This window comes from Netta rufina (genome assembly GCF_964035555.1).
Source record: "Netta rufina genome assembly, chromosome: 19".
Taxonomy (NCBI): domain Eukaryota; kingdom Metazoa; phylum Chordata; class Aves; order Anseriformes; family Anatidae; genus Netta; species Netta rufina.
In genome coordinates this window covers 9106326-9124023 of record NC_140143.1, presented here as the reverse complement: position 1 = coordinate 9124023, position 17698 = coordinate 9106326, and the positions used below count along the sequence as shown (strand labels likewise).

The window sequence follows — 17698 nt, the reverse complement described above, 5'->3', positions numbered from 1 at the left end:
CAGGAACTGCTGCAAAATTGCAGAGGGAACGTGGCCACTCTATTAAAATTCCCTTTACTGGTGCTTATGCTTTTTAATAGAAGCTTGAAGTAGGTTATGAACATAAGCTGTCTCTGCTTATAATTATTATAATCATAGCAGTGCAAGAGATTAGATGTCAAGAAGTAATCTGTACCGTATCTGTTAACATATTAGCCTCTTATAAGTGGAGCCTGACTGTACCATGTAGCAGGACAATGGATTATAATCGGATCGTTCGATGGTGGCAGGGAATTGTTTTCTTATTCAAGAAATATCTTACATGAAATGCAAAGTGATCAATTCTGCCTACCGTTGACACCTTTAAACCAGTCCTCCACAACACATCACACCCATTTAGGCCTGTTGTAGCTGTCCAGCATCTGACAGCGTCTGTTGCACATTTTTCTATAGGCTAAATTTCTGTTCTTTGTAGCAGAACAGACAAACCAGTCATATTTAGTTTCACTGAATATCAGTGAGTTGTTCTTCTAAGTCTGCTAATCCTCAGGTGTAAGAAAACTCCCACTAGAACTTTTTGGAGTATTTATCATCTTGGAACCCAATGAAAAATCCCATGTATAGTTTGTTACTTTTGTGAGCTCAACAGAGAGAAGGAACTTCACACTATTCTAGTGACTGAATATTGACTGAGTGTGGACTTGAAATACAGCTCCTGGGACCAAAACTTTGAAAGGGGATAGGAGAAGAGTCCGTTGCTGTAACTATCTCTGCCATAGTTACTATCATCATGTTGTCATTTCCTTCCATGGTGTCTGTCTCACTACAGATAACCTCACTCTGATTAATTCAATTTCTGCTGCCATGCAGTGAACTTCCTTAGACTCATCTGGCAATCAGAGAGTACGTCAATAAGAGCATTCAGAGTACTGTGTTCATACTCATCTGTCTGATGAACAACCAGCAATGTTCATCACCGCCCCTGTTGGAACACTGCCCTGCTCCTCACAGAATACATTTTTCCACCTACCCAGTTGGTGACTTCTGCACTGAACTATAGCTGGTACAGTCAGAAACACAGCACATTTCTGCTAACTTTGGTCTTTGTCTCTTCCACATAGGAAGAAGGTGTTAGATTTCTACCAGCGGGCCTGCCTCTCAGGATACTGTTCTGCCTTTGCATACAAGCCAATGCATTGTGCCTTGTCCTCCCAGCTCAACGGCAAGTGCATAGAGCTGGTGCAGGTCCCTGGGCAGAGTGCCATCTTCACATGCTGTGATCTCCCTGGGACAACCCCCATCAAACAGAGCAGTCGGAGGAATAGTTGGAGCTCTGATGGTACGTATGTTCTGTTTTGCATGTAGTAAAGTCTGCTACTAGGCCAGGTGCTTTCTTTCTGATCAGTCCAGAAGTATAAGAACACTTTCATTCAGAGCAGCAGATGCAAACCGAGAACTAAGGGTTTCTAAAGTAGATGCTTTTCCAGAGGAAGTAATGATTTAGCAGCTGGTAAGTATGTTTCTAGCGTAGCTATTGAAGCTTGCAGAGTTCTTCTACTTGTGGGAAGTCTGTTTCTTAAAGCAGGCAACTGAGAGTCAAGAGTTCTGAGTATTTCGACACTTTGTTATTTCACTAAGTTTTTGGAAATCACATATGCTGTGTTTTCTTCAAAGGAACTAGATGTATGATGGTATGTGACTACTCTCCCTTGATAGATTTGGTTGCTGTGCTGAAGTATATGATTCCCAGTAGATGTAGATTGTACATCTCCAGAACAGCAATGGAAACTGAGAAATAAGCACATACCATTGCATAACGTCAGGAGACTCTTGTAAGACCAGCGTTAATCTCTTTCTGCCTTGGTCTCCCATACTATAAAATGTAAGTAATAGGGTTTCCAACAGCTTTGAGGCAGTGGTGACTGTTTTCAAAACCCTTTTCAGTCTCGCCTGTGGCAAACTTTGCAACTGTGGGAAGTATTTCATTATTTTGCCCCTCATGTTGTATTAAGCTCCCATTCATCACAGGCTGATGTGGTGATGGTGAAGGAAATCTGACAAAGAGCATTCACAGGCTCTTTGGGAGTGCCTGCAATGGCTCTGGAGGGAACAGTTCCCTGCATCAGCCCCTCATACTCAGATGCCTCTCTGCCTCAGCCAGACTCATCATGTTTAAGCACAGTATGAGGTGTTTAAAAAGCACATGTGAACATTATGCTGCACACATCCTCTACCTTTCTGCCCCAGTTCTTTGTGACTGATCCCTGTCTTCTGTTTTGTCTTTTTCCTTTCCATGCTGTCTATTTCGTACTTGTACACTTGGTCACATGTGCGGGGATGTTCTGAAACTGCCTCTGTGACTGGGTATGCTGGGACAAATGGATGTCTTCAATTTTCCTTCTGTATGTGTGTACCTGCATGTTTCTGTGTGCCTGGGCACTGCGTCCCTGGGTATTACCATGGTGGACTCTCCCACCGTGGGTACTGTTGTCTGATGCACATGTGGCCACTTGTCTCTGTGATTGCGTGTTGTTTGCATGCCTGAAGAAGGGATTGGGGAAGTGATGGAGAAGGAGGACTGTATCCAGGCTCTGAGTGGACAGATCTTCATGGGAATGGTCTCATCTCAGTATCAGGCCCGTCTTGACATTGTCCGCCTCATTGATGGATTGGTCAATGCCTGCATTCGTTTTGTCTACTTCTCCCTGGAAGATGAGCTCAAAAGCAAGGTAAGCTGTCTTTGCTGAACTCCCTGAACTTGCATGCCCCTGCCTTGTCTGTCTGGAGAGTTTAGCTCCAGTGCCATCTAAGGTTAATCTGATTCAGCTAGCCTAGTGGGTCCAGTAGGTACCTACACTCTGATACGACATTGTCTGCAATACTCTGGCCTTGATAGCTACACTCAGCTCTTTTGTCTGCTCTCCTGTAGGTGTTTGCTGAGAAGATGGGTCTTGAGACTGGCTGGAATTGTCACATATCCTTAACGCCCAATGGTGACGTGCCTGGCTCAGAGATCCCTCCCTCTAGCCCCAGCCATGCTGGCTCCCTGCACGATGACCTACATCAGGGTGAGAGAACTGCGCCTAAACCACTTTGAATGCCACGTGTTGCCCGGATGGTTCTTTTAAACCCGTTCATAGGGTCCTGTGTCCTCACCAGATACCTGATCCTACAGAGCTTTGAGCACAAAGCTGGATGGGCCTGAGGTGTGTGTATGTGTGAGTGAGAGAGCCTTACATTTACAGCATTCCTACCCAGTCAGTACTGCAGTTGTTGGAAACAAACATCCTTCTGTGCACCAGCTGCCATGATTTTACAACTGCTTGTTATCACTTTTGGTTCTTGCTGAGGCCCTGGTCAAGCCACTGAGGGTCAGTCTCTTACCTGTGCATTGCTCTTCTCTTTAAGTGGGATTTCATCTCTCCTTCCCCTAGAAAAAGAACGGAACAGATAAATGATTGTGCCTCAAAGCAGAGACTATGCTTACATATCTACCTCTGAGCAGATTAGTCATCTAAAAATATTGCATTTTAGATGACTGAGGAGGATCTAAGCTTTGCTAACCTAGAAAAATCAGGCTTCACGCTTCCTGGCTTCTGCAGTGCCACGTGAATGTACCATGTGGGTGGCACAGGAGTGTCAGAGGCCAGTTTGTGCTTATTGTTTGTGGTGTTTCTCTGTGCTCCAGTTTCTCGAGATGATGTGGAGGGGCTCCTACTGATGGAAGAGGAAGGGCACTCAGATCTCATCAGCTTTCAGCCAACAGACAGCGATATCCCCAGCTTCCTGGAAGACTGTAACAGGGTGAGGTCCCCTTTCCTTACACACTTTGTGTTGTTGTCAAGTCAACAGTGTGACAGCATCTCAGAGGGAATTCCTTTTTCAAGAATATTGATTGACTGGTTCGTGACTGGTTCACATCCTGATCTTTCTCCTCCCACTTGCAGCTTCACAGTAGCCTTGAGAAGCTCATCTCAGTCCATCTGGGTCCCCTTCCCATGTGCTGGGCAGGAACGGGGAACATCCCCACATTCCACGCAGACAGAAGAAACTTCCTTCCCCACCCATGAGCAGTATTAGGTGCTGACCAGCAGTCAGGGTGTGGGACATGCTCTTCCTGCCTCACAGAACTCAGACATTCTCAGCAGAGAATACAGAAATATTAGAGAGAGACAAATTAAAAAAAAAAATAAATCTATTAGGCCCGTGTTTAGGAAGGCAAAAACATTCCTTTGCTGCATGTTACAGCTGCAATTGAAACAATGGATAGGTGGTGGGAAACAACTTGTATTCTCCAACTGGTTTCTCCACACATGTAAAAGTTCCTTAGAAATCCCTGAGCAGTTTTATGATGCTGATCTTACAAACCCAGAGGGAGAGCACAGCCAGCCTGCCATGGCAGTGAAGAACTTTAGTAGAAGACTTCTTAAAACAGCTTGGGAAAGCCAGGTTTTGTCTGCAGGGGCATCAATTTATATCTGATCTTGAAGTTGCAGTCTGGGAATTCTAATTTGAGCAGTTCCTTGCTAACTGCCTCCCTCACACACACTCCTGCTTAGTCTCCTCTTTGTCTTTTTTTTTCAGGCCAAACTTCCACGAGGGATCCACCAAGTGAGACCCCACCTGCAAAACATAGACAACGTGCCTTTGCTGGTGCCCCTCTTCACAGACTGCACCCCAGAAAGTAAGTAGCACAACGCCTGGGTCTGTCCTCATGAATACGTTCCCTATCCCTGTGCTCTGGCTCATCTGGGTGTGGACATGGGTCAAGGGAAAGGGAAAAGTCCAGAAATGCAGACGGGCATTTTGGTAGTAACGGCCCTCTATTGCTACCTGCGGGGAGGCAATCTTTACTTCAGTACAACTGTTCCTTAGCTACAGAATTGGGCTGAGAGCCACTCCATTTTCAATTTGCATTCATAAGAGACAAAAGCAAACATCCACAATGCCTGTTATTAAGTGTTATCAGTGTGCCAGGAGACTTTGATCTCTGCTTGCAACCCTCGCTTCCTTATTATATAACTCAGAAGTCACTTCCCAGAAGTATTTTTCTCTGGCAGTTGCTGTTAGCACCTTCTGCTGCTGTGCAGAGCTTTTGATTGCAGAGAGCAAAAATGACAAAATTTCTTTCTGAGAAATGCTATTTTAGCTAAAGGGGCTGAGTGCTTAGCTGGCTAATACCTGTCCAGCCTCCAGTAAAAGTGCTAAGAATCGATTTGGCATTTTAGGCACCTGTGGGCACAGCTTACAGGAGTGCCAGTGAGAACCAGCTACAAACCAGTCTGCCTGGCTATTCAGTGCCCAGTAAATTTCCTTTGGCTGACAGAGGTGGCACTTCCCCACTCCATCCAACCCCTTGCTGTGCTGCAGATCTGGGTACACCAGTCACTTGAATAAATTGTTTACACAGGAATCTGCAGAGGGTGTTTTTTTTTTTGTGCACCTAGACTATTCTAGAGAACTCATGTATATCCACAGAGTGCTGTGCACAGAGCTACAGAAGAAAAATTGGATCAAACAACAGCTTTGATTTAGAGTCCTCAGGAGGATGTTAATAAAAAGATTGATGAGGGGTAGAGGTCAGGCTGGGAGTGGAGGAACAGGGGCTGGCTCTGAACAGGACTAAGTGTAGCACTGCTTTTGGAGTACTTTGTTTTATTTCCTTTGTTCCTTCAGACTTGGAACAGCAGCAAAGTGCTGAACTAGAAAGTGTATTTTTTTCAGATTTGAGTTATTCAACTAAGTTTAATTTCTACGGTTTTCTAACAAGACCCTTTGATGCTGAAGCCATCTGTGTTACACACCCAGAGCTCTGGTCTGAAAGAGACGTGCTAGAGGTGCAGGTCTCTGGGTCACACTTCTGGGGATCACAGCTCAGCTCCTGCAGAAGGCAGGTACATCGGGTGCTTGGACTGCAATTAATTAGCAATCTGATTGTGCCCTCTGACTTTGGGTCTGACTACACACATCTGAGAAATACTGACTGGGGTCATTTTAAAAGACGACTGCTTGCTATCCAGACTGGAAAGCATACACAAAGCCTGCGAACAGAGAGATAACGCACTGTGCTTCTCCTTCTGTCCCCTTGCAGCCATGTGTGAGATGATCAAGATCATGCAGGAATACGGGGAGGTGACTTGCTGCCTGGGGAGCTCTGCCAACCTGCGGAACAGCTGCCTCTTCCTGCAGAGTGATATCAGGTGGGGCAGGACCCAGTCTTCCAGCTGCCTTGGTGTGCCCAGCCATGGGACACAGCGGGCTTGGTGACTGTGCAGGGGGATGCTTGCAGTTTGTGTTATCATTAGTTGGGTGTGTAAGGGACATTTGGATGGTGTTGGATGGGATTTTTTTTTAGTGGAGTGACCACCTAGATCCCTTGACACACAGATTTCTCTACATCTTTGAAAGGAAGCTCTTATATGCTGAAGTATTGTGCACCAACTGGAATTGCAGATGCTTCTTGTTTGGGCAAAATAATGGCAGCTCCCTGCTGGATCAACCGATTTGTGCACCTAGAGCCACACACCCAAATATGTTCAGTATTTATCTGGAAATAACATCTAGGGGAGATTGATCCTAAATTCACATCCCAGCTCAGAACTTCTCTACCAGCGAGGCAGACAGATGGCACTGCATGACTTTACAGGCTGGATTGCAGCGGAGCATGGCTTCTCCTCCAGGATGAGGTCTTTCCTTAACACTCCTATGTTGTCCATGCAGTATAGCACTGGACCCTCTCTACCCATCCCGCTGCTCCTGGGAAACCTTTGGCTACGCCACCAGCACCACCATGACTCAGGCCTCTGATGAGCTCACCCCCCTGCAGCTTTCAGGGCAGCTCAACAGCCTGCCTTGCTCCATGTCCTTCCGCCAAGAAGAGAGTACCAGCATCATCAGGCTTATAGAGCAGGTGAGCCAGGCACACCCCACTTCTAGTTCTGTCTCTTGCCTACACCCCACTGCCTGCAGCTCATGAGGAGCACAGCCAGGAGCCCACGTGAGCATTCTCATCGAGCTGCCCACAGCAGGTTTGCTTGGGTCTCCTGTCCTTCGTTCAGGAAACACAAGAGATGCTCTTCCTGCCTGCTCCTAGCAGTCCAAGGTGTAGGGGATGTTGGGAACGGTACCTTGTTGCACCAGGGCACAAATATCATTCAACTGGATTAAGCAGAAACTCAGAGATCCCTACCTGGAAAATATCAGTGCTAGAGAAGCGTTACCCCAGAAGATCCAGGGGGTTTAAACTAACTTACCCCTTGGTTAAATTCTGCCCTTCTATCATCCCTGTATCTAAGCAGGAGACCTTCCCCTTTTGCTTACACCATGTCCAGATGCTCTCCCCTCCCACTTCCCCCACAGGCCACGTGTTCTGCCCCTGCCTGCCAATAATTGCTCTTGGCTGATAACTGCTCCCATCAGCGAGGGCTCTGAGGGTTTATGCTTCCTTCCAGGCACGGCACGCAACATATGGGATCCGCAAGTGTTTCCTCTTCTTGCTGCAGTGCCAGCTGACCTTGGTTGTCATTCAGGTGAGTCCAGCCTGGCTGCGGACAGCATTTAGGTCACAGGACAGGAGTGCTAACAAGAATAACGGGTGGCTGCAGTGGGGCAGCAGCCTTCAGTCAGGTTTACACAGCACGTCTGGGAAAAGTTAGAAACTGAGATCCCAGCCTACATTGTCCCTTCTCCCTCACCCTCCTGCAGAGGTTTCTCTGATCCCTTTTTCCCTGGAGAAAAGCATCCCAGCCCCAGCACCCCGAAACAGGTGGAGGGGCCGTGCAGCAGCAGCCTTGTTACCAGCTCACCCCAGTGTTTGGGGGGGAGGATGGTGGCAGCTGGGGTACCAGGACCATCCCGCACTGCTCATGCTCTTCACTCTGGATTGTTCCCATCCAGTTCCTCTCCTGCCTGGTACAGCTGCCCCCCATCCTCAGTACCACGGATATCGTGTGGCTCTCCTGTTTCTGCTACCCACTGCTCAGGTGAGTATGAGGCAGGGTGGAATCTCCTGCCCACAGGATACACAGACCTGTCCCTCAGCCTCACCAGGGCCATGGTAGAAGGAAACTGACACCGCTCACAGCATGCTAAGGAGGCTGCAAGGGTTATTTTAAGCATCTGCTTTGACAAGGTGCTTGGAAACAGATAGGATCGTTTGTGTAGTGCTGTTAGCCCTGCCTGCTGTCTGAGAGCTGCTATTATCTTGTTTGAGCCTCCAGCTGAGAAGCATTTTCTGATTTTGACACTGTTGCACTGGCTGGGGTGTGATGGAGAGCACAGGGTGGCAGGCAGAGGTCGATATATACCATAGGTAGATTTTCCCCCTCACACAGTTGGAAGTTACCTCTCCCTGGCTACACTTGCCATACATGAGAACTTGCACAGCACACGCTTCAGGGAGTAGGATACAAGCGCAGCTCGAGCAGTGGTCAGACAAGTGCCAGTGCTCCACTCAGAGGAGGTTCTTTGGCTTCAAATGTTAGCCCAGAAAGCAGATGTGGTGCCTGAACATGTTGGTAAATACTAACTTCCCTTTCTCCAGCATCTCACTCCTGGGCAAGCCTCCCCACAGCTCCATCATGACCATGGCAACAGGGAAAAATTTGACTTCCATTCCTAAGAAGGTAGGTAGCCCATCTGATAAGAATTGTTCATCCTTTCTTCTCTTCTACTTTGTTCCCATGTTGATGCATAGCTGAGGCCTTGTGCTAAGATGGCTTCCCAGCTCCCTTGGGAAACTGATCTGTGGCACGAGCCACCCCAGCCAAATCTCATCATGGTCACGAAGGGAATCCCTTAGTACCACTATGCCTGCAGGACAGGTCCACAGGGCAACATCCCGAATCTGTACTGCAGCCTCCGATGGTTCACGGCGGGGAGGTTGGGCTGGTGACGTGCCCGTGTCACTCTCCTGCCTCTCCCTTACCCACAGACCCAGCACTACTTCCTCTTCTGCTTCCTGCTGAAATTCAGCCTGACCATCTGTTCGTGCCTCATCTGCTTCGGGTTCACGCTGCACGAGTCCTGCAAGGAGGTGAACACTACCAGCCACAATCTCACAGCCTGCTCCTCCATCATGCTGCACAGGTGAGGAACCGAGCCTGGCACAAGCCAACACCCTGCGGTGCCTCTTGCTCCCGCTGCTCCCAGGTGGAGCTGAGCCCCTCAAACAAGCTTCAAGCTCTCACATGAGCTGAGCTGGCTGTAGGGGCTGTGCAGAAGGCTGGGCGCTCCCTAGCCTGGAGGATTGCACCTCTGGGGCAAAGCCTGGCCTTGCTCAGTCACCTCCTGGCACCAGGACAGCCCACTTTGCTACTGAGAAAAGGCTCCAAGCTCACATCTGGTTTGCTCAGCTATCAGAGAGAGGCAGGGCTCTGGTGGAAATGGGTCAGACAGCGAGTCCTTACTATTCCTGACTTCTTCCCGCTGTCCTTTCATTTACTAGTGATGCTCCTCATGCTCCTGACTGGTTTGGGACATTTTCCAATGCTCTTCTTGTAGCCCAGAAGCTCACAGCTGGCCTGATTGTTTTACACACAGGTGAGTCTGCTTGCAGCACTCAGCACCCACCCCCCAACTCTGGGGGAAAACTTGCATCCTGTTTCCTTCTGTGCCCCTCATCATGCCAGAGGGCACAAACTTCATTAGAAGTGGGGACTCTGTTGGGCTTTTGACATAAAGCCCCTCGCCTTACTATACATTGCCCTAACAAAGTAAAAACAGCACCTTCAGAGCTGAATTTCTCTCTGGCGAAGCGCTGGGTCCCTTCCAGTCTCAGCACAAGGGCAGCCTCCACCTTTGCCTTCTTGCAAACCAACTGGCAGTAGCCTGCAGTTCTACAGAAAAGTTCCTTGCCTTAAAAGTTCCTCCCGTCCTGCTGCCGTGTTGGGAAGCACCCCTCCAGCTGGAAGGCTTTTTATCCCCTCTGGAGGGGAGGGGAGCCAGTGCACGGTTGCTGAGCAGAGCAGCTCCAGCTGCTCTCGTGGAACCCTAAGGGGCCTCCGCTCCCTTTCCACCACGCCAAGCGGTGGCGTGCCTTGGTGCCCAGAACATTGCACATTGAGATGTGTGGGGTGTCCGGGTCAATAGGTACACCTCCTGATCTGAGGGGCAGCTGTTGTGATGAGGGGTAGTGTGCGTTATTTAAGCACAGCAGGCTGAGAACAAACCCCGGTGTGCCTGCAGTAACGCCGTGCAGTACTGCTACCACGGCCCCTTTTGCATATCTGGGGATTTGGATTTGCTGTGGGGAGTGTGGTCTGGAAAGACTTGGAATGAAAGTTTGGTTTCAGGAACATAAACCTCATATTCCTTTGGGGCAATAGCTGCGGGTGTGTATTGTAAAGTGATGTATCCGTGTGTGATGCTCAGTAACCCCCTGCTCCCTCTGTACCTGCAGTTTTCATATCCATCACCCACGTCCATCGCACCAAGCCACTGTGGAAGAAGAGCCCCCTCTCCAACCGGTGGTGGACGCTCACTGTGGCTGTCGTGTGAGTATCCCCAGGCCCTGATGTGGAGGGGAGGAGGGCTCCAGGTCCTCCAGCACCAGTCTGGTGGCACTGAGGAAATTCCTAATGCATGGCAAGGGTTCTGCTCTGTTCCCTCCTAGGGAAGCATCCCTGGTGTAAACTCGGGGGTGGTACATCTGGGCCTGAGCCCTGATCTGCAGGTCCTGGGAAGCGTGTTCGCTCTGCTGAGATCTGCTCTGTGTGTCTACGATCCTAGATTGCTGGGGCAAGTGGCGCAGACTGTTCTGGACCTGAAACTCTGGGAAAACCTCAGTTCTCCGTTGACCTTTAACTACGTTTCCATCTCCCCCGTCTCATGGCTCCTGGGTTTTCTTTCCTTGATCCTGGTGGTTATCATCAACGAGATTGTCAAGCTGCACGAAATCAGGTACGGGGGTGGTGGGGAAGATGGAGACAAAGGGTGGGAGCCTCACTGCAGCCTGGCCTTGAGCTGCAGAGAAATAATGCACAGGGAACAGGGTGGGGAATAAAAAGGAAAAGATGATTGCATTGTATAAATCACCTGGCCATTGTGTGCAAGCTCATGTCCCACCTCTCCGGGAGGAAGCGCAGGGGAGGAAAGAGGGTCAGGGGAGAGCAGGGGCGGTGATTGGGAGCAGGAAGGGAGACCGAAATTTCCTTATCTCCCTCCAATGAGGAGGAGACAGCCAAGGTCTGTGACATACCAGTACGGCTCGCAGAGGGCTGTTCTCTCCATCTTGTCCCAGGAGGACAGGGAGGCGTTGAATCACGGCGGAGGAAATACGTCTTCACACAGTGCCTGAACCGTGGGGCTCGCTTTCACGGGAAGTGGCCGAAGCCAAGAATTCACAGCAGGCAAAGTGAGGCTGCTCTAGCACAGGGAGCAGCCGGAGCTGGGAGTTAACGCTAATGAGCATGGATTGAGGAAAGGCAGGGGGGTTACAGGGAACCGTGATGGGGACAGGGCCCTCATCTCTGTTCCTGGGAGGGGTTTCTGGGCCTTTCTCTGCTGTGTCTGGTGGCCTTGGATATAGGACTTGGGGTGGGGTAGGTGTGAGACCACGGGGTGCTCTCTGGATTTGATTCTTCTCGCAGGGTACCAGAGGGCCCAGGTCAGGGGCTTCTCAGGGCTCAGGAACCAGAGTGGGGCAGCTTTGCCTGCCTTTCACCCCTCCACATACTGACTCTGCTCTCTCCTGTCTTGTCTCCTCCAGGGTCCGGGTGCGTTACCAGAAGAGGCAGAAGCTGCAGTTTGAAACAAAGCTGGGGATGAATTCTCCATTTTAAAACCTCCCAACTTGAGTTCCCTGGGGCCAGGGGCAGACAGACACATCCTGCACTGGGAGAGCGGCTGCACCAAAGGCTCAGGGAGTTTCTTTCACACATGCAAACCAGACGGCCTCCTTGCAAAACTGCATCAGCACCTTCCTTCCTGGGGGCCCCAGGCAGGGCGCTGCCGTCAGGACCCCCCAGCAGGTATGCAGCGCCTCCCTGGCCTGCCAGGGTGCTCTCGAGGGAGCCTGCAAGCTCTGGTGGCTGTTCAGGCTGCTCTTCCTTTATTTATTTATTACTAGAGGTTTTTGTTAGTATCATGGTGATGCTGAAATCAAGTGACTCCTTCCCTCTGTGTGAGCAGATGGGTTTCCTTGACCTGGCAGGAAAATCTGGGGCCAGAAGGGGAGACGTAGGGCTGCTGAGGCCAGAGATTTCTATTGAAACCCATTTTTTTTCCTTCTCTGCCTGCTTTCCTGGATGACGTGCATGTGCATGCTTGCGCGTGCCCTCACCTACCTCCATCAGCCGTCTCTCCTGCACCTCCAGGAGCGCTGGGTGCCAGGTGAGGGCTGGAGCTCACATTCCCAAAGGGACGCTGGAAGGGGTTTTTGGCACCACGCTCGAAAAGCCCCCGCGATGGCCAGCTTGTGCCAGGCCTGCCCTCTAGCGTTGTTGCTGTAGCCTCGTGCCAGCTGTCGAGTACTTCGAGAGAAGGCTGAGGCAGGGCTTTAAGGAAAACTGGCTGCATTTGACCCTGCTTATAAGGTGCACAGGGAATCGGGAGGACAGCTCTGCCTGCTCGCATGGCCCAGCTTCCTCCAGCCCTGCTGATCCAGCTCGTGTACGCTTTCACAGCCCCCAGAGAGGTAGGGTTGTAACTGTCCTCATTTTTGTGATTTGCATTGCTGTTCTGCTTCAGTAAAATGCCTGCTTGAGAAGGCCACGGCAATATTTGTAGCTACAGAGAAAACCTGAGACCTGCCTTCCCCTGCCGTGGAGGGAGGTAGGGAGGGAGATGTCTTTCCATCTGCATCTTGCAGCTGTGACTAACACGGAGCTGGTGGGCAGCTCCTTTCCCAGCCTGGGACCGTGCTGCATCCAGTACCTGCTCTCCAAGGCACAGGGAAACCCCCCTCATCACACCTTCCTGTGCTAGTGTTTGGAACTCTCCCCTTCATGCTTCTGCCCTCCTAGCTCTTACCTGTTTTTCTGGAGGTCCCTTCTTCACCTGACCTTCCACTGAGGGCTCTGTAAGCCACGGTTTGCCCCGGTGCAGCACACTGCACACACTGCAGCTCCTGTACAGGCCCCAGCTGTACTGGGAGCACTGCTGCTGGTGGGGGATGACCCTAGGGGGCCAAACAGGAGCACCCAGGCTTGGCTACCAGAACATTTGCAGCCGATGGAGATGCTGACTCTCTTCCTAGTTCTAAAAACTGGCTGAACCTGACAAATCCTGGCACAGTTTTTGCTTCCGATATTAACACTAAATACACGGCTGTTGTTTCCCTTTGGTGTCCGAGGCTACCAAGTGGCTGCTGGCCCTTCCCTGGCAGGCAGGGAGCTGGACGGGAACCCCAGCCCTCCCTGCTGCTCCACCTCGTCTTCCTTCCATTTCAGCAAACGCAGGGAGGACGCGCACAGCGTGTCGCTGAGCAATACCCTTCTGGCTGTGGGTCTGGCAGCAGCGTGGAGCAGGGGTAGGGCCAGCCTCTGCGCTCCGGGAACAGAGGGGGGCTGCTGGAGGGGGCCAGGTGCAGGTGTCTGGAGGCCTGGGCCCTGTTCCTGCAGCTGGGGAGCAGCTGCTTGGGCTCTGCTGCTGGCAGGGCTGGGAGCCAGGCAGGGTTGGGAGCCAGGCAGGGAAAGGCAGGGCTGCCCTCCTGCAATGCAGCAATACCAGGCCAGTCCTGCTCGCAGTGGGTCTGCTCACCTCCGCCAGCTGGGCTGAGCTCTTCCTTCGCCCCTTTCAGGTCCGCAGGGCTGCCTGGCGCAGGGAGCACACGCTGCCTTTCTCAGTCGCACTTAACTCACTGCGTGCCAGCTGCAGATCTTATCGCTGGCACTTGAGAAACCAGCTTGTCTTTCTGATGCCAGGGCCGGCTGGCAAGTGGGCCACGATCTCCTCCGTGGCCAAGCTGAGCTGCAGCCAGCGGCAGCGCCAAGCCACTCACTGCTATCCCCGCAGGGCAGCTTTCCCCTGACCTAGCTCTTGCTTTGTGCCACTTAACCGTTGTAGGTGATAAAAGGCAGCAGCTACCAGGGCTTCCTGCTGGCCACACCTTCCTCTAGAGGAGGCGACTCCAAGGTTTCCTTCTCTGGGTGATCACAAACGTTTATTTTCCTGCACCCTCCTTCCCATGTTAGACTTGGAGGGAGCCAAGGCGTAGGAACGGAGCCGTTGGGATGGTCTCGCCATCGCCACCCTTCCCTCCGCCACTGAGGCACCTGAGGACCAGGGTGAACGGCTTCAGTCAGAAGTTTCCTACATCGAGATGTTTTTAAATGGTGTATATTTTATATTAAAATTTTGGGGATGTATGTAAAAATATTTGATTTGTATTAAAACTTGTATTAAAAAAAAAAAGCAACGAACCCTAACCCGCACACATCCACTGTACGAACGGCAATAAACGACTGTCTTGGTAACACCCCGTGAGAGTGGGAGGGAGTTTGCACCCAACAGAGCGAGGAGGTAAAAATGTGTGTGTGTTGGTCATGGCACAGGTAACGGGGCTCAGCGCTGGGCCAGGAGCACAGCCCGAGAGCTGGATTCTCCTGGGATCCGATCCTGAGGCTTTCTGCCAGTTTCTGCCCAGCCGTGGGCAAATGTGCAGCCCTGCAGGCCCCTGCCCACAGAGTAACCTCACTCACCTCCTGTGGCCCCAGTCTGGGCACAGTGCGTGTGGTTGCTGTGATGGTTGCTGCCGACTGCTTTGACTGTGGTGGGACCTCGGGGTGAGCTGCGACAGGCACTGGGAGCACTGGAGAAAAACACAGCGGCGAGACGAGGAGGCCTGAGCAAAGCAGGACCCAATGCTGGGCAGAGGGACACGGGAAGGCAGCGCTGGTCCCCAGCGTGCTCACCACCCGTTACTGTCACAGTCGTAAGGCTCAGACTGAGCACTAACCTCGCTAGAGGCGACAGCAGAACTCTTACCAGGGAGATGATCTGAGGAAACCCAGATCTTAAGCACTCAAGGGGCAGGATAAAGCTGATCCTCGATGAACTTCAGACAGAGCAGGAGACAAGCTCGTATGATTTGACACGAAGGAGACAACTAGGCAGAACTATCAAAAGGGTAAAATATGCCCCACTGTTTAATAGAATTTAGTCTTAATGGATGTTAGTGGAAACAAAACACATGATCAACACAAACAGAGCAGATGGTTTAAAATCTGTTGTCAGTCTGGTGATTACATGGGCTATTTTTTCCCTCACTGTCTTGCTGCACGGAGCAGGTGCAGCCAGGGTCAGTTAGTCCCAGTTGCAGTGTACATAACTTACACACCATACAGTAGCTTCAAAATAGAGATCTAGAGCTTAAAAAATAGTCATTCTTCTGCAAAACAAATGTTTAATTCCCTTATTGACAATGAGAGCAGCATGATGCCCTCAGGTGGCTCAGACAGCGACAGCTCCACCCCAGTGTCCTCTTATCCCTGACCCTAGAGTACAAGACTTGCAGTTCTGGTTAGTAAATATATATAATAAATCACATTTAAAATATATACATTGGCCTTTAAAAAAACATTTACAGTTTTATCAACATTGGAAAAAAATAACTGGGCTTGCCCCAGATTGACGTGTGAGAATAAAAATCAGTTTTAAAAGGTTTCTGCAAACCTTTCGTTAAAGTGCCACTGGTTGGAGCTATTTTAAAAACAGTCAGGCCCACGGCGTAGCACTTGCCTGTCGGACACGGTCATTTAAATACACTCAATGTGATGTATAAAACAGAGCAACCAACTGGCCAGGATAGAGGTGTCTTAATCGCCTCAAACTGACCTCAAGTCCCAGCCAATGATTTTCTTTTCTTTTTTTTTTTTTATGTCTTTTTTTTTTTTTTTTTTTTTCAGGGATTTTTTATCTGTGCTTTTCAGCCCAAAGCCAGGCTGGCGCCTCCCGCCGGCTGGGCCCCTGGCACAGCCGCCGCTGGTGAGCCCTGGGGACCCATCCAGGAGGGCTCCGCTCCTTCCTCAGTGCAGGGAGCAAGGGGCTGCGAGCAGCCAGAGTCAGTCACCAACTCCCCGGAGCGCTGGGGAGCACCCGCCTCTTTGGCCACCTCCTCCCTTTCCAGTTTGGTTTTGTGCGGGTGATTTTTTTATACAAGGGGCAAGGGTTGGAATTTTTTTTCTTCCCTTCGTCTGGAATTTTTGTAACAAATGGCACTTCAGTACAATCTTAGGTTCCCTTCTGGTGCTCTGATGCTTTCATTTGCTTGGCATGCCGAGCGCAAGCCAAGTTTGGGGCTCTTGGACATATTTAGACATGCACTACTAAACAGATCCTGCTAGAGAAATCTGTCTTCAAGCTATGCAGCCGTTCCTACCGCTCGGATGCAATGAGCTATCACTGCTGTTCCCCTGCTGCAGCCACGGGGCTGTGACTGCATCCAGCGCGTATTTACAGTAGCTGTTGCTGAGCTGAATTCACCCCGTGCATGCGGGGTCACCTCTCCCGCTGGGTTTTAGTGCAGCGAGGAAGCCTCGTGCGCAGTCTCCAGCGCTGCCACCGCCTAGCGACGCTCGGGGCTGGGCTTGTGCCAGCGCCTCCCTGCAGGGAGGGGCAGGGGGAAAAGGGGGGGCACCCCCCAAAAAGAAAGGGAAACAGGGGAGGGAGAAAAAAAAAAGAAGAAAAAAAAAAAGAAAAAAAAAAACCACTAACCGCTCTGCTACTTCTTCCCTGGGAGCACTGGGGCAGTTTGTGTAGGCAGTGTCAGCAGAGGGCAGCCTCAGTCTGGCAGCGCGATGCAGCAGGACGCAGGGGCGCGCAGCCCCGAGCGGCCTTTGGTGCTGTGCAGCCATCCTGCGGGGGCCCCGCAGCCAAACTCGGTGCTGCAGGAGGGTGCAGGTCGCCCCCCGCGTCCCGCAGCTCTGCGGGCTGTGCCAGGCCCCTCCTGAGGGGCTGCGGGTCCCACCGAGGGATTTCGGTCCCCTCGGATTACACGCTGCACCAAGCTGATGCGTTTGGAAAAAGCAACACAAAAAGCAGGGAGGTTCCTTCTCACTCCGTAAGCTGCCAAATCGCGACAAGCCCTGGCTTTTAGCTGCTGTCAGGCCCTGCCGGGGCTGGGATCTGCTCAGTAAATAGCCAGCTCCGTGGCGGCTGCCCAGGGAGGTCTTTCCTTTGACACATTGTTGGCAGGGGATAAATAATGAGAGGCAGGACTGGGCAACGCAGTGCGGAAAGAAAAAGGTCCCTTGTGGAGGCTCCTCAGCGCTGTGCGAGGGCTTCTCTGCGGCCTCCAGGACCACAGGCGCAGCCCCTCGGGGCTCTCCTCCTGCTGCCAGTCTGGTGGGAAACGCCTGACCCCCGCGGCTGGGCCGGGGCGTGCGACATGGAGCCGGGGGGCTCTGGGGCCGGTGGCACGGGGCGGGTGAGGAGGGGCGGCCACGTTCCCGGCCACGGTGCAAAGTGCAGGGAGGGAGGCGGCTGGAGAGACCCGGAGGCACCGAGCGGCGCTGGATCCGCTCTCCCCCCGTCACCACGGGCACTGGCAGAGCAGCCGGAGGCGGGGAAGGGAAGGAGGGAGCAAGGCTCAGTCCAGCATCGCGTCCAGCTGGTCAGCCAGGTCGTCGAACATGTTGCTGATGTCCTCCAGGATGTTCTTGGCCGAGTGCACGGCCCCGGGGGGGCTGGGGACGGAATGGAGAGCTGGTTAAATGCTGCCCCGGCGCCTGAGGTGCCGCCTGCCAGGGCTGGAGACCCCCAGCTCTTTGCCTGCCCCCGC

General features: G+C 51.7%; 2 protein-coding genes across 9 annotated transcripts in view; one reads left to right on the top strand and one right to left on the bottom strand.

Annotated features, from left to right (window-relative positions):
* The window catches only part of TMEM94 (transmembrane protein 94), a 50188-nt gene extending 35793 nt beyond the window's left edge, over positions 1-14395 (top strand). For 4 of the 5 annotated variants that reach the window (XM_084298434.1, XM_084298431.1, XM_084298432.1 and 1 more), the window contains 15 exons: positions 1101-1318; positions 2527-2708; positions 2909-3047; positions 3668-3783; positions 4564-4663; positions 6071-6179; positions 6700-6889; positions 7431-7508; positions 7876-7961; positions 8522-8603; positions 8912-9066; positions 9425-9519; positions 10379-10472; positions 10708-10878; positions 11687-14395. In XM_084298434.1, the coding sequence (XP_084154560.1) occupies positions 1101-1318; positions 2527-2708; positions 2909-3047; positions 3668-3783; positions 4564-4663; positions 6071-6179; positions 6700-6889; positions 7431-7508; positions 7876-7961; positions 8522-8603; positions 8912-9066; positions 9425-9519; positions 10379-10472; positions 10708-10878; positions 11687-11759 (1888 nt within the window). In that variant the 3' untranslated portion in view covers positions 11760-14395. The remainder of the gene's footprint in view (positions 1-1100; positions 1319-2526; positions 2709-2908; positions 3048-3667; positions 3784-4563; positions 4664-6070; positions 6180-6699; positions 6890-7430; positions 7509-7875; positions 7962-8521; positions 8604-8911; positions 9067-9424; positions 9520-10378; positions 10473-10707; positions 10879-11686) is intronic. The other variant, XM_084298433.1, reaches the window with a different exon arrangement.
* Positions 14396-15047: 652 nt separating this feature from the next.
* CASKIN2 (CASK interacting protein 2) overlaps positions 15048-17698 on the bottom strand; it is a 32998-nt gene continuing 30347 nt past the window's right edge. For all 4 annotated transcript variants that reach the window (XM_084298459.1, XM_084298460.1, XM_084298461.1 and 1 more), the window contains one exon: positions 15048-17603. In XM_084298459.1, the coding sequence (XP_084154585.1) occupies positions 17507-17603 (97 nt within the window). In that variant the 3' untranslated portion in view covers positions 15048-17506. The remainder of the gene's footprint in view (positions 17604-17698) is intronic.